Genomic DNA, 16,355 nt, shown 5'->3' on the forward strand with positions numbered 1-16,355 from the left:
GTGTATGCATTTGTTGTCTCAGGGCTAGACTTTGTTCTTATGAGTGTCAACAATCTGAAACCACCACCCCCCCAAAAAAAAGAAAGAAAAAAAAAAGATGTGTAGTAATTCTATCCTCCTAATAGGCAAGTCTAGAGATGTGGACAGTCTAAGGACTCCAGTCTCTTATAGGGACAACTTGTTCTTATTATTAAATAATCCAAAATTATGATTTAAACTAATAATTATTGCCTCAGAGACTTGTGCAAGTCTATATTCAGAATTAAGAGCTGGATAGTCTAACAGTGAAATACCTCCATCGTGGCAACTGTGGACGTTGTATTTGTATCACCACTGTTGCAAATTCTCCATATCAATTATTAAAACACACCCCCCCTACTGAGCCCGGACTGTGTGGTCTCAAGACAGTTGGCCTGATGGACCTACCAGGCACCTCGACTCCACACCATGGCTAAGGTAAAGGACAGGTCAACTGACAAAAGGTCGGGGCAAGCAGTTGAATTAATGACTGTTTACAAAATGTTCTTGAAGCTGGTGATGTACCCCTGGACAATTAGACCTGCTTGTGACTGTTCCAGCTCTGCCCATCAATTCCGTGATGGAGGTGGAGGGCTTAACCCCAGATGTTGGTGGTATGGGTATCCAGTAAACACCATTGTCGTCAGAAACCCTTCGTAGATGATTAAAATGCCCAGGGAACTTGTTAAGATTCCCTGGAATGTTTGCTGGTATCATTCATGTTTCCAGATCCATGTTGTAAAATAATGGTTTGTGTTGGACAGTGTTTTGTTTGTGTTGGATGTGACCACATTGTGTTCACAGAACATCTGTATCATCTTCCCAGTACACCTGCACTCAGCGATAATTTTAATATGCTTTTTAGGATTATATTTGAATAGCTATTATGAAATTATGAACACATTACAACCTCAGAAACATATATCAATAAATGATGTTTTTGATATCGCTAACAGCCCTAGGTTTAATGAAGGCATGCATTTCTATATTTGCCTGAGTTCTGTAAGTGCTGTTAATGGATGTTCTGTACCGCAGCATCTATTCTGGACTCAGGAAGGAAGGGCAGTCCTGTCATCCATTGTTGTATAGGCTAGTGTGGGAGTAGTTTCACACAGACCTCAAACTATGATACTAAACTATTTGTGATGAGACTGTCCTGCCATGAGGGCAGCTATGTGAAGGAGAGTCACACACTTGCTATTAATATACCATGGTTACCGTGACCCATCAGGTTGACACTGGGTCCTGTGCTATCGGGTCAGCTGCTGACACAAACTACAGGGGTATTGTCTGTGTGTGCCGGCTGGAAGGAAAACCCCTAAGGGAACCATCCCAAGGGAATTTCCTTTCTTGCCCAGTACATTTTCCCTTTGAAATGTTTTGATTGTTCAAAATATGTCTTATGGTTTTTATGCTTTATGTATTTGTCAGTATTTATAGTCTGTCCCATATCCCACACCAGTCCACCACACCCCACCCCACTCCCCCACACCCCACACCAGTCCACCACTCTCCACACCAGTCCACCACACCCCACACCAGTCCACCACACCCCACACCAGTCCACCACACCCCACACCAGTCCACCACACCCCACACCAGTCCACCACACCCCAAACCAGTCCACCACACCCCACCCTCCACACCAGTCCACCCTCCACACCAGTCCACCTCACCCCACACCAGTCTACCCCACCCCACACCAGTCCACCCCACCCCACACCAGTCCACCACACCCCACACCAGTCCACCACACCCCACACCAGTCCACCACACCCCACCCTCCACACCAGTCCACCACGCTCCACACCAGTCCACCACACCCCACACCAGTCCATCACACCCTACACCAGTCCACCACACCCCACCCTCCACACCAGTCCACCACGCTCCACACCAGTCCACCACACCCCACACCAGTCCACCACACCCCACACCAGTCCACCACACCCCACCCTCCACACCAGTCCACCACACCCCACACCAGTCCACCACACCCCACACCAGCCCACCACTCTCCACACCAGTCCACCCTCCACACCAGGGCCCCACACCAGTCCACCCCACCCCACACCAGTCCACCACACCCCACACCAGTCAACCACACCCCACCCTCCACACCAGTCCACCACACCCCACACCAGTCCACCACACCCCACACCAGTTCACCACACTCCACACCAGGGCCCCACACCCCACCCTCCACACCAGTCCACCACACTTCACACCAGTCCACCACACCCCACACCAGGGCCCCACACCCCACCCTCCACACCAGTCCACCACACTTCACACCATTTCTCACAAGACTGTGTGTATACTGTCAGTCCCAATCCATTCCTGTATCTTCTCAGTCAACTCCAGGATGTGTGGAGGATATCAGGATCAGGATACTGTTTCTACCTGAGGCTGATAGACTCTGTTTCAGTAGATGGTCTGTGCTGTTAATGCTCTCATCCACAAACACAAATAGCCCCTCCTCGCTCACACACACACACACACGCACGCACGCACACACAGGTGCATGTGTGTAAGGACATCGGAGTTGGTAGTAATTAGCTAGTGAAAGCAGGCATGGAATGGACTGTGGAACTGGCAGGTCGTCAGAACGTACAAGCCATACTGATGATGGCTGCCAAGAAAACATGGGTGTGGTCTCAGAACAAAGGAATTTGGTTAATCATTCCCAACAACACAAAAATATAGAAATCATCAGCATACAAATATTGGGAGACAGTGATGAAAAGATTATATTATTTCAACACCATTATCCTTGCATCTTCCTCATCTTCCTCATCCCAAGTCTTAAGGGGGGGGACTGACTCGCACAGAGTGGCTGAGTTATTATAAGTAATGGATTCCCTCAGGGTAATGTTGTATTCCAGCAGCACAATAAGAGGAGTTTGTTACAATATTTATCCAGGGAGTGAAGTGTCAGCTGTTGCCTCCTGCACTCTCCGCATAGATCTACTTGAGGTAAATATTGACACAAGGCTACATGTCTGCAGGCAGTAGTGGTGCCATGGTGCAAGTCTGCTGCTGTACTGAGGATGAGGATGTGTGTACAAACACTAACATCTTGCCTCGCCAGTTGCCCCCAGGACCCTTTCTGTCCACTGTCACCTTGAACTGGAGGTACCAGGTCCATTCAGTATCCATTCTGGTGTATACGGAATATATTCACTGTGTATTGTATCCAAACTTCAAACTGGAGGTACCAGGTCCATTCAGTGCCCGTTCTGGTGTATACGGAATATATACACTGTGTATTGTATCCAAACTTCAAACTGGAGGTGCCAGGTCCATTCAGTACCCGTTCTGGTGTATACGGAATATATACACTGTGTACAGGGTATGAAACTCCCAAAATTTTCAGCCAGACCACAGGACTGGCTAGCTGAAATACTTGCCAGTCCTGACCAGAACCTGCCTGCCCTCTATAATCATATGTTTCTCAGGATAATTTAATTAAAACTTTAAATCGAATACATTGAACATGAAGTAATGCAAGAAAAGAAATAGCAAACACTTTTTAAGTGGGATTTGTATTTAATATCCTAGAATACATCATGTAAATAATGCTTATCATCGGGAAATATTTAGAATCTTTTTACATATGAAATATAACCCGACCGTCGGGCAGGGGATTTGAAAATCTGGCAGCCCGATTTGAAATCAACCCGTCTCGGACGGTCGGGCAGGCAGGTATTTCGAACACTGCTGTGTATTGTATACAAACTTCAAACTGGAGGTACCAGGTCCATTCAGTACCCGTTCTGGTGTATACAGAATATATACACTGTGTATTGTATACAAACTTCAAACTGGAGGTACAAGGTCCATTCAGTTCCTGTTCTGGTGTATACGGAATATATACACTGTGTATTGTATACAAACTTCAAACTGGATTACCAGATCCATTCAGTACCCAATCCGTTATATAAGGAAAATATTCACTGTGTATTGTATACAAACTTCAAGCCTGAGGTACAACATTTGGTACTCATTCTGATGTATAGGGAATATATACACTGTGTATTGTAAACATACCTCAAACTGAAGGTACGAGGCGCATTCAGTACCCATTCTGGTGTATACGGAATATATACACTGTATTGTATACAAACTTCAAACTGGAGGTACAAGGTCCATTCAGTACCCGTTCTGGTGTATACGGAATATATACACTGTGTATTGTATACAAACTTCAAACTTGAGGTGCCAGGTCCATTCAGTACCCGTTCTGGTGTATATGGAATATATACACTGTGTATTGTATACAAACTTCAAACTGGAGGTACAAGGTCCATTCAGTACCCGTTCTGGTGTATATGGAATATATACACTGTGTTTTGTATACATACCTCAAACTGGAGGTACCACTGCTGAGGTCCATCTTGCCCTGGATGAACATCTCCAGCATCATGACAGGTCCTCATCAACATAATGCTGTTGTGATGAAACCTGATTTATGTTTGATCTGATCTTCGAATTTACTTGATGTGTTTAATCTAATTTGGTCACATCTCATGATGTGCCATGTTTCCAAGAATTATATGGTCAAGAAGACAGGCGTTGGACCAAGGGACAAATACTGCAGTGTATGGACAGCAGACTCGACTTGGAAGGGGTTAAAAATAGATCAACAATAATGACACATAGCAACAGTTTGCTTTGCCAAATGGTGAGAATCAGACCCAGAGTGTTAATGAGTATGTCTCATGACAGGATCAATATTGATAGAAGCTGCTATCCCTGCTGGTGTATAAGGAACATATAAACATTGTATTGTATACAGACCCACATGATTGGCGGGGGTGAAATCATCAATACACTTCAGATGAAGGCAAGGCTTTCTGGTCTGGGGATAGTTTATGTTGCTTGCTCTAGTTCTTTGCTGGATCAGCACAGCAGGGATACATGTGTCTCTGTGCACTTTATGTTACACATCTTTTATTGAAGAAAATATTTGTGCTAATAAGAGGTTAACATGTTAAAAATGTGCCCAATTTTGTCATGCTGAATGTTTTACCTATTAGTTTAGTACAGTTCTCTCCCCTTGCTGACAATGCACCTGTAGATGTGGCTACATTAGAACCCTCCACTTGCCAATATCAGTGATATCGCACTGCCTGGCTACTGTGGTGTACCAGATGGGGTCACTGCATGCTATTCTTCAGCCTTATCAGGCAGAGAATGTTACATGTTAAATCTTGAGCTAGGCTAACATCTCGTCTCTGAAATGAACATATTTTGCCGAAAAGAAACAGTTGTTAAATTATAGTTATAGAATATAATGAAAAGGAGTCCAGAGACTCTCTTCACTTTCAGATTCTGCAGTAAAATCTAGACTTGCCAAAGATTATAGACTTGCATGGGCTGTATTGGATATATTTGTTTCCGGGTCTGTATGGCAGACTAAATCTTCAGCCATGAAGTCACACATGTTTTCGTTGCTGGCCTCCTGGAGATGGTTTGTCCTGAAGGTGGATGAAGCTGGCCGGGTTTTCCTCAGTCCCAGCTGATCATGTTGGGTGCTGCATGTCATATATCAGCATCAGTGCAGAGGCTTCCTCCCACAGCTTAAGAGTGCTGTTTGAAGCACAATGTGTTTGAATATTTTTAGCGTTATCGAATGATAAAAACTTGTTAAAAGTCTGAAGTTTCTATGAGACTGACAACAGATGTGAAGATTCTATTTACATAGAAGTAGATATAAGTTCAGCATTTGTGAAATGGCCTCAAAGTGAGTATTGCCTCAGTTGAGTGTGGCCCAGCATCAAGTGGAGTGAAAGATCGGATGGCAGCAAGTATACATCCTACATGTTGAAGGAATTGTCTTCTCAAAAAAAACATTTTTGGCAATGAAAATTTGAAATGAACCCTATTTCGCTTAGCATGAAGGTTTCACATGGTTACTGTAGGATTCATGTGGTTACTGTAGGATTCACGTGGTTGCTGTAGGATTCATGTGGTTACTGTCGGATTCACATGGTTACTATAAGATTCACATGGTTACTGTAGGATTCACGTGGTTACTGTAGGATTCATGTGGTTACTGTAGGATTCATGTGGTTACTGTAGGATTCCTGTGGTTACTGTAAGATTCACATGGTTACTGTAGGATCCACGTGGTTACTGTAGGATTCACATGGTTACTGTAGGATTCATGTGGTTACTGTAAGAATCACAAGATTACTGTAGGATTCTAGGATAGTTGAAAGCAGTGCATCGTCAAGGAACACCAGCAGGAAGCCAGCTTTCCAGGCAACCTGTTTTCTGGTCTGCCTGTCACCCTGCAGGTCTCATCACAGTGGTTAGAGTAGAAGGGTTTTACTGATGTCTCCGTCCTTAAGAGAGATGAGCGAAGGTGAGTTAGGTGATGGATGCAGTTGATAATGGCTGGCAAAGGTCGATATCCAAATTAACGCGTACCAGAGTAGGTGAATGAGTAGCCAGGTAGCCTGCCAGGTGAATGAGTAGCCAGGTAGCCTGCCAGGTGAATGAGTAGCCAGGTAGCCTGCCAGGTGAATGAGTAGCCAGGTAGCCTGCCAGGTGAATGAGTAGCCAGGTAGCCTGCCAGGTGAATGAGTAGCCAGGTAGCCTGCCAGGTGAATGAGTAGCCAGGTAGCCTGCCAGGTGAATGAGTAGCCAGGTAGCCTACCAGGTGAATGAGTAGCCAGGTAGCATACCAGGTGAATGAGTAGCCAGGTAGCATACCAGGTGAATGAGTAGCCAGGTAGCCTGCCAGGTGAATGAGTAGCCAGGTAGCCTGCCAGGTGAATGAGTAGCCAGGTAGCCTGCCAGGTGAATGAGTAGCCAGGTAGCCTACCAGGTGAATGAGTAGCCAGGTAGCATACCAGGTGAATGAGTAGCCAGGTAGCATACCAGGTGAATGAGTAGCCAGGTAGCATACCAGGTGAATGAGTAGCCAGGTAACCTGCCAGGCGAATGAGTAGCCAGGTAGCATACCAGGTGAATGAGTAGCCAGGTAGCATACCAGGTGAATGAGTAGCCAGGTAGCATACCAGGTGAATGAGTAGCCAGGTAGCCTACCAGGCGAATGAGTAGCCAGGTAGCATACCAGGTGAATGAGTAGCCAGGTAACCTGCCAGGCGAATGAGTAGCCAGGTAACCTGCCAGGCGAATGAGTAGCCAGGTAGCATACCAGGTGAATGAGTAGCCAGGTAGCATACCAGGTGAATGAGTAGCCAGGTAGCATACCAGGTGAATGAGTAGCCAGGTAGCATACCAGGTGAATGAGTAGCCAGGTAACCTGCCAGGCGAATGAGTAGCCAGGTAGCATACCAGGTGAATGAGTAGCCAGGTAACCTGCCAGGTGAATTAGTAGCCAGGTAGCCTGCCAGGTGAATGAGTAGCCAGGTAACCTGCCAGGTGAATTAGTAGCCAAGCTCGAACTTCTCCAAGTGTCAGTCTGATGTTGCCATCTCCAAGTGTCAGTCTTGTGTTGCCATATCTGGTGTCATCTCGCTTCCGCTTCATGCATCATATTTCTGCCTGCCATCCTGCCTGTACATTCATTACACACGGTAAAGGTGTGACTGTTATGGCAATTTCCACATCCAATACAATGCAGCACGGTGATACAGATTGAGGAGGAGCACTGATGAGCGATTGATTTGAATTCCTACTAAAGACCTTTGACTATGTTATTGGTGACTTTATCAATACTAGTAAAGCTGAGCATTAGGACCATGTTGAAAGGCTGTATGGAGCCGGTGTGATAATGGTCCAGTTTCCATGTTCAGTGTGTACTTGGAGCTAACACGTCTTTAATGATGAGGCGTGTGTGAGGTCGGCGGTGTTCTTCCTGTCTGCAGTGTTCTTCCTGTCTGCAGTGTTCTTCCTGTCTGCAGTGTTGTTCCTGTCTGCAGTGTTGTTCCTGGTGTCGCTAATGAGACACACGGAGCCCCCAGCAAGGTTGGCCGTTGTTTTGACATCTAGTGCCAGACATGCAGCATCATTAGCTGGTCGCCCAGGCCTTGCCAGCTCCCAGGGTCATCGGGGAAGGGCTGCCCTACCTGGGGCACCAACTGAAATCACATCTCACACTTGGCATTTCTTCATAGTTGATAGATGTGCAAGAAGACAACATGGTCGCTCTGGATTATCTGGCTTGAGACAAGAGTTGGACGTCCACAGCACTGTCTCATAGACCCTTACACAGCATGGAGTACTCAAGGAGTCTCCCACAGTGTACCATAGTGTACCGCAGTGTACCATAGTGTACCACAGTGAGCTACAGTGTACCACCGTGTACCATACATAGTTCATGTGGAAGAACCTTGTCTTTTAGTAACAATGTGCAGTACAATGGCCTGAGTTTGTGTTTGTGTGAAGAGCGATGATGGAAACATAATGGCTTACGTCCAACGTTGTCAGTTGACATACAAGTCTGTTTGTACAAGTACATCAGGACGAGATGACTTCAGAGATGCCTGGGGTCCCATGCATACATTGAGGCTGACGATGATGTCAATGGTTTCCCTCCTGATGTCGTGAGTGTCCTTGACGGCGGATACACTCACGACTCACTGTGACTGGTTGGGATTCCACATCAGAACCCTGGAACTTAAGTGTCTTTCTGCAGTGAGATACACTATAATGGATATCGTAGGGTGTATTCTTCACTATCTCTGTCCATGTCGTAAGTTGTCCAAAAGGCGGGCACAATATCGTCTTCATCACAAGGTAAATCTATTCATGGTTTTGTGAGATGTTTTAGTCATGTTAACATAAGTAATACATGAAGGAGACCTTGCATTCTCCACAGGATATGCTTCATGAAGATTGAGTGCAAGGGTTGTGTTATGTCTCATTGCACTGTAGGTGAAAAATACTTATTGACATTGATTGCTTGAGGGCTCTTTCTCTGCCCTCCCCCCTCCCCCTGGAGCTGAGTGGTGTTATCTGGAGGGAGGGCTCTCAGACAATGTGTTGGTAGTCAGCCAGCAGGCCCAACAATGCAGCACTTATCTCGATGTTCCAGCTCAAGTAGACGCAGACCTGTACAAGGGCTCTTGTATCTTCCCAACTCACTAACTTCTCAACTTATTGACATCAGACGTGATTGTTGTGATTAATGATTTGTTTGTTTCACTTAACCCTGACTTTTTGCTTCAGGTGGCCCGATATCACCATCATGATGAGAAGGAATCAAGTCAGAGAGCATGTCTATTTTAAACCATCTGAGCACAAAACAAACCAACATCACATTATCTCAACATTGTATGACAAATTTTCACTCCAAACTTTCACTTTCAGGAGCAGGCGGAACAGGGGCAAAATGTGGAACAGGCAGTTACACCTCAGGTTGTCATGGTTACCAATAAAGCTCCATTGGAATCCACCAATGAAGAACCAGAACCAGCTCAAGATATTGAAATACCTCCACCTATGGAAATTCAGGACCACACCTTCAAGGCGGCCCAGGAACCACCAATGGAAGAAGTCAGTACTAAACTGGTAGGTGTAGAAGCTGCAGCCAGCTGATATCTCACCCACAAATGATACTGTGACGTAAACAGCCGCCACCCCAGAAAATGATTTAAATTGTGTCAAAACTTCAAATGCCACCCATTGACATTATTGTTGTAATACATTTAGGTTATTGCACTTGAAGTGAACTGATACATGTTGATAGTCCATAAAACTTCCTGGTCTCACCAGTCATGCACTGTGTTGGTAGTCAGGTCTGCCTGTGATAAACAATGGTTCACACATCCAAGTCAGGTGTCCTAACACCAGCAGCTGTTGAACATGCCCAGGGCAGGTGTCTGAACACTAGCTGCTGTTGAACATGCCCAGGGCAGGTGTCTGAACACAAGCAGCTGTTGAACATGCCCAGGGCAGGTGTCTAAACACAAGCAGCTGTTGAACATGCCCAGGGCAGGTGTCTGAACACTAGCAGCTGTTGAACATGCCCAGGGCAGGTGTCTGAACACTAGCAGCTGTTGAACATGCCCAGGGCAGGTGTCTGAACACAAGCAGCTGTTGAACATGCCCAGGGCGGGTGTCTGAACACAAGCAGCTGTTGAACATGCCCAGGGCAGGTGTCTGAACACTAGCTGCTGTTGAACATGCCCAGGGCAGGTGTCTGAACACTAGCTGCTGTTGAACATGCCCAGGGCAGGTGTCTGAACACAAGCTGCTGTTGAACATGTCCAGGGCAGGTGTCTGAACACAAGCAGCTGTTGAACATGCCCAGGGCAGGTGTCTGAACACAAGCAGCTGTTGAACATGCCCAGGGCAGGTGTCTGAACACCAGCTTCTGTTGAACATGCCCAGGGCAGGTGTCTGAACACCAGCTGCTGTTGAACATGCCCAGGGCAGGTGTCTGAACACCAGCTTCTGTTGAACATGCCCAGGGCAGGTGTCTGAACACTAGCTGCTGTTGAACATGCCCAGGGCAGGTGTCTGAACACCAGCTTCTGTTGAACATGCCCAGGGTAGGTGTCTGAACACAAGCAACTGTTGAACATGCCCAGGGCAGGTGTCTGAACACCAGCTGCTGTTGAATATGCCCAGGGCAGGTGTCTGAACACTAGCTGCTGTTGAAAATGCCCAGGGCAGGTGTCTGAACACAAGCAGCTGTTGAACAGGCCCAGGGCAGGTGTCTGAGTACAAGCTGCTGTTGAACATGCCCAGGGCAGGTGTCTGAACACCAGCTGCTGTTGAATATGCCCAGGGCAGGTGTGCTTGTGTTTCATTTGCCCAATGCAAGGATTTACATGGATCTTTCAGTGTATGATTCCTGTGGACTCACTGTAATGATTTTGGGGGGTTACAGGGGTGAAAATGGGTCATCCAGATTACAACTGTCTCAACAAAAAATGAAATATTTTATATTTCTGTATCAAGTAAAATGAACTGAATGATTATGTGAATAAAATGACATTGAGACAGGGAATCCATACAACAGTTACGTGCATGCTGCCAAGGCCACCACTGAATTGGCTTTACTGATTCCAATATCCATACTTTGTGACACACAGAGCATCCATTCTGAAATTGTACACATATAGGTTGCAATATTTTACTTTAAAGCAGACCCGTGAAGATCTGGGTAGAAAAGGTCTTCAGCAACCCATGCTTGCCGTAACAGGCGACTTTGCTTGTCGTTAGAGGCCACTAACGGGATCAGTTGTTCAGGTTCGCTGACTTGGTTGATGCATATCATCGTGTCCCAATTGCATGGATCGATGCTCATGATGTCAATCACTGGATTGTCTGGTCCAGACACGATCATTTACACACCGCCGTCATATAGCTGCAATATTGCTGAGTGCGGCGTTAAACAACAAACCAACCAACAACTTCTAAGCATCGTCTATAGGAATATTTATTTATTTCAACACCATATGTTCATAAGAAAGAAGTATCTTATCTTGTCTGTGTCCTCTGATGGAAGCATGGGTTATGGAAGTGTCCTGCTCGTCATCCCTTGTCCCACTCAGACACTGACCCATCTGTACGTTTTGTGTCCGCTTCAGGCATCCACGCTGTCCCTCAAGCAGCAACAGCAACAGCAGCAACAACAACAGCAACAGCAGCAGCAGCAGCAGCAACAACAGCCTCCGGTTGAGGCAGGTGGAGCTACGGACTTGGCCACTGAGATGGAAAACATGATCTTCCAAAGAATGGTGAGTCACTGTCACAATCTTTACCTTGGAGCAGTTGACATGTAGTTGTGTTGTGGTGAGGCTCTGGTAGTTAGAATATGTTAAAGTGTGTCAGTCTGATGTACGGCTCTGGTAGTTAGAATATGTTAAAGTGTGCCAGTCTAATGTAAGGCTCTGGTAGTTAGAATATGTTAAAGTGTGACAGTCTGATGTAAGGCTCTGGTAGTAAGAATATGTTTAAAGTGTGTCAGTCTGATGTACGGCTCTGGTAATTAGAATATGTTTAAAGTGTGTCAGTCTAATGCACGGCTCTGGTAGTTAGAATATGTTGAGGTGTGTCAGTCTGATGCTTGGCTCTGGCAATGACACTGCATTGTTTTCCAGGACCAGCCTACAGAGGTGGTTCCCAAGTCGGACAGTGGGCCAGAGGATGAGGATGACAAGTCGGCTGGGGCCGATGCAGAGGGGGACAAGGCCAAGTACCTCAAGAAAAGACAGTGAGTTATTGCCTCTATTGACAGGCCATGCATTGCTGGGTCAGGTTTGGACATGTCTGTTACACATCCCTGATTGGCCCCATGGCAGAACAGGTGCCCTCCTGCCCCTTCTTCTTGAGTGTGTCCTGGCCTTGGTTGGCCACAAGGACTGCATGACTGGTACTTGCATGGGATCCTACCAGGATAAGGGGCGGTGGGTAGCCTTGTAGTTAAAGTGTTCGCTCCTCACACAGAAGACCCTGGTTCAATTCCCAACATTGGTACAATGTGTGAGGCCCATTTCTGGTGTTCCCTGCCATGTTTTGCTGGAATATTGCTAAAAGCGGCATAAAACAATACTCACTCACTTGCATGGGATCCCACCAGGAATGGTAAATTCTCATGTCCAGATTACATGGATTGTCTCCCACTCTGCCAGTCACTTGTCAGGATGGATATATGGATATTCCCTTAACTATTGGGCAGTTTGGTGAGGACTGCAGGACTAGTGCCAAATTCTAATGCTGATTGTGGTAGACATTTGGACTGTGGTTGTGTTGGGCTGATGTTCATGTGAGGTTGTGTTTGCTGTTTCAGATTTGTCCTTCAGGAGCTGGTGGACACAGAGAGGGACTACGTGAAGGACCTTGGATGTGTCGTGGATGTGAGTAGCGGACTCCATGCTGGGTTGGGGTTCAGTTTGGGGTCAGGTCGAAGGCAGGATGACACCATAGCTACACTGAGACACTGGGAGTTGTATGTGGGATCGTCCGGTGTAGTGGCGTTACTGGAACATTACACTCTGTACCTGTCTTCAGTACCAAGAGATCATCTGTTGTATAACATGGAATGCACAATATTTTCATAATTACCATTGGTTATATTGTTGATTTTCTATAGCATGTATCTAATCAAGTCTCGAGACCCGTGAAGATCCGGGGTAGAATAGATCTTCAGAAACATATCCTTGCCATAACAGGCGACTAGGCTTGTCGTAAGGAGCGACTAACGAGATCGGGTGGTCATGCTCGCTGACTTGGTTGATGCATGTCATTGTATGCCAATTGTGTGATCGATGCTCATGATGTCAATCACTGGATTTTCTGGTCCAGACTTGATTATTTACAGACCGCCATCATATAGCTGGAATATTGCTGCTGAGTGTGGCGTTAAACAACAAACAAACAATACAAAAACCAAGTCTCGATTGGTTGCTTGTTTTAGGGCGACGGAGATGTAAGTGTTTCCTCTGTTGTAGGGTTACATGACTATGATGAAGGAGACGCCGTTACCCGAGGAGGGCAAGGATAAGATCATCTTCGGCAACATCCACCAGATCTATGACTGGCACAAAGAGTAAGTCACACTTTGCTGGCCAGTACAAGTTAGGTCTAATGTATGATTCAGAGAAGGAGAAAGATGTCTTAATGTGAATGAATTTACATGGTGGGTGTTAGATTCAGGCGGTAAGTGACAGGTACCAGGTCCCATTGACTCATGGTCCTCGAATAGCTGCCCCGCCCATGAGTCTGTCTTTGGTTCAGACTCCAACTAAACTAGCTAGATTAGCATCACCAGAAAACCTTTTACTGTATATCATGAACATGTGGCTATTGGGGTTGTTTCCCTTACACGGAGTACACTGTGAGGGTCTACCTGAGTTACACTAGGTCCACAGAGAAGTGACAGACATAGCGTTTGTCTGTCATACAACCTTCAGTTATAAACTGCATTGATTTTGTTGCAGGACGTTCCAACCTGAAATTGAGAAGATTTCCGACGAGCCAGAGCGACTTGGAATGATCTTTGTGAGATATGTAAGTGTACATGCTAACAAGTACCTCCGTTCAGCTATGATGTGTGATGTGTGGCACTGTGTTCTGTGATCTGTGATGTGTGACACTGTGATGTGTGATGTGTGACACTTTGTTCTTTGATCTGTGATGTGTGGCACTGTGATGTATGACACGGTGTTCTGTGATGTGTGACACTGTGTTTTGTCATCTGTGATGTGTGACACAGTGTTCTGTGATCTGTAATGTGTGACTGTGATGTGTGACACTGTGTTCTGTGATCTGTGATGTGTGACACTGTGTTCTTTGATCTGTGATGTGTGGCACTGTGATGTATGACACGGTGTTCTGTGATGTGTGACACTGTGTTTTGTCATCTGTGATGTGTGACACAGTGTTCTGTGATCTGTAATGTGTGACTGTGATGTGTGACACTGTGTTCTGTGATCTGTGATGTGTGACACTGTGTTCTTTGATCTGTGATGTGTGGCACTGTGATGTATGACACGGTGTTCTGTGATGTGTGACACTGTGTTTTGTCATCTGTGATGTGTGACACAGTGTTCTGTGATCTGTAATGTGTGACTGTGATGTGTGACACTGTGTTCTGTGATCTGTGATGTGTGACACTTTGATCTGTGATGTGTGACACTGTTATGTGATCTGTGATGTGTGACACTGTTATGTGATGTGTGGTGTGTGACACTGTTCTGTGATCTGTGATGTGTGACACTTTGATCTGTGATGTGTGACACTTATCTGATCTGTGATGTGTGACACTTTGATCTGTAATGTGTGACACTGTTATGTGATCTGTGATGTGTGACACTGTTATGTGATCTGTGACACTGTTATCTGATCTGTGATGTGTGACACTTTGATCTGTGATGTGTGACACTGTTATGTGATCTGTGATGTGTGACACTGTTCTGTGATGTGTGACACTGTTCTGTGATCTGTGATGTGTGACACTGTTTTCTCCCTGCAGGAGCGGAGGCTCTACATGTATGTCAAGTATTGTGAGAACAAGCCGAAGTCAGAGTACATAGTTGCTGAATACGTAGAAACTTTCTTTGAGGTAAGTACACAAAATTCAGTTCTTATATTTTCTTTTATTTAAAAAGCGCATATATGTTTGACTGGAGCTGCACTGTCCATGTAGGGAAGTAAGTTATTGAAAGGTGGAATCCACTCCATCAATTTCAGGATTACAAATAAGTGGCAGAGATAACCCCTCTCTGAGATCATTCTAATCCTGATATGAATTTAGAAGAAAAACATCTGCTCTCTCTTTTTCTGCTACGAGGCTTATGTATCAGAATGTGATCGCTACTGCTGTGAGGCTAATCTGTCAGAATGTGATCGCTACTGCTGTGAGGCTAATGTATCAGAATGTGATCGCTACTGCTGTGAGGCTAATCTGTCAGAATGTGATCGCTACTGCTGTGAGGCTAATGTATCAGAATGTGATCGCTACTGCTGTGAGGCTAATGTATCAGAGTGTGATCGCTACTGCTGTGAGGCTAATGTATCAGAATGTGATCGCTACTGCTGTGAGGCTAATGTATCAGAATCTGATCACTACTGCTGTGAGGCTAATGTGTCAGAATGTGATCGCTACTGCTGTGAGGCTAATGTATCAGAATGTGATCACTACTGCTGTGAGGCTAATGTATCAGAATGTGATCACTACTGCTGCAAGGCTATTAATGTATCAGAATGTGATCACTACTGCTGTGAGGCTAATGTATCAGAATGTGATCGCTACTGCTGCAAGGCTATTAATGTATCAGAATGTGATCACTACTGCTGTGAGGCTAATGTATCAGAATGTGATCGATACTGCTGCAAGGCTATTAATGTATCAGAATGTGATCACTACTGCTGTGAGGCTAATGTATCAGAATGTGATCGCTACTGCTGCAAGGCTAATGTATCAGAATGTGATCACTACTGCTGTGAGGCTAATGTATCAGAATGTGATCACTACTGCTGTGAGGCTAATGTATCAGAATGTGATCGCTACTGCTGTGAGGCTAATCTGTCAGAATGTGATCGCTACTGCTGTGAGGCTAATGTATCAGAATGTGATCGCTACTGCTGTGAGGCTAATGTATCAGAGTGTGATCGCTACTGCTGTGAGGCTAATGTATCAGAATGTGATCGCTACTGCTGTGAGGCTAATGTATCAGAATCTGATCACTACTGCTGTGAGGCTAATGTGTCAGAATGTGATCGCTACTGCTGTGAGGCTAATGTATCAGAATGTGATCACTACTGCTGTGAGGCTAATGTATCAGAATGTGATCACTACTGCTGCAAGGCTATTAATGTATCAGAATGTGATCACTACTGCTGTGAGGCTAATGTATCAGAATGTGATCGCTACTGCTGCAAGGCTATTAATGTATCAGAATGTGATCACT

General features: G+C 45.6%; 1 protein-coding gene across 3 annotated transcripts in view; it reads left to right on the forward strand.

The window, feature by feature from the left end:
* The window catches only part of LOC125380867 (triple functional domain protein-like), a 90,753-nt gene that overhangs the window by 22,786 nt on the left and 51,612 nt on the right, over positions 1 to 16,355 (forward strand). For all 3 annotated transcript variants that reach the window (XM_048396610.1, XM_048396611.1, XM_048396612.1), the window contains 7 exons: positions 9,304 to 9,504; positions 11,532 to 11,681; positions 12,045 to 12,157; positions 12,734 to 12,800; positions 13,395 to 13,492; positions 13,884 to 13,953; positions 14,918 to 15,007. In XM_048396610.1, coding sequence (XP_048252567.1) covers positions 9,304 to 9,504; positions 11,532 to 11,681; positions 12,045 to 12,157; positions 12,734 to 12,800; positions 13,395 to 13,492; positions 13,884 to 13,953; positions 14,918 to 15,007 — 789 coding nt within the window. The remainder of the gene's footprint in view (positions 1 to 9,303; positions 9,505 to 11,531; positions 11,682 to 12,044; positions 12,158 to 12,733; positions 12,801 to 13,394; positions 13,493 to 13,883; positions 13,954 to 14,917; positions 15,008 to 16,355) is intronic.

The sequence above is a fragment of the Haliotis rufescens genome, unplaced genomic scaffold, assembly GCF_023055435.1.
Source record: "Haliotis rufescens isolate VD_foot unplaced genomic scaffold, xgHalRufe1.0.p SCAF_159, whole genome shotgun sequence".
In the NCBI taxonomy this organism is placed as follows: Eukaryota; Metazoa; Mollusca; class Gastropoda; order Lepetellida; family Haliotidae; genus Haliotis; species Haliotis rufescens.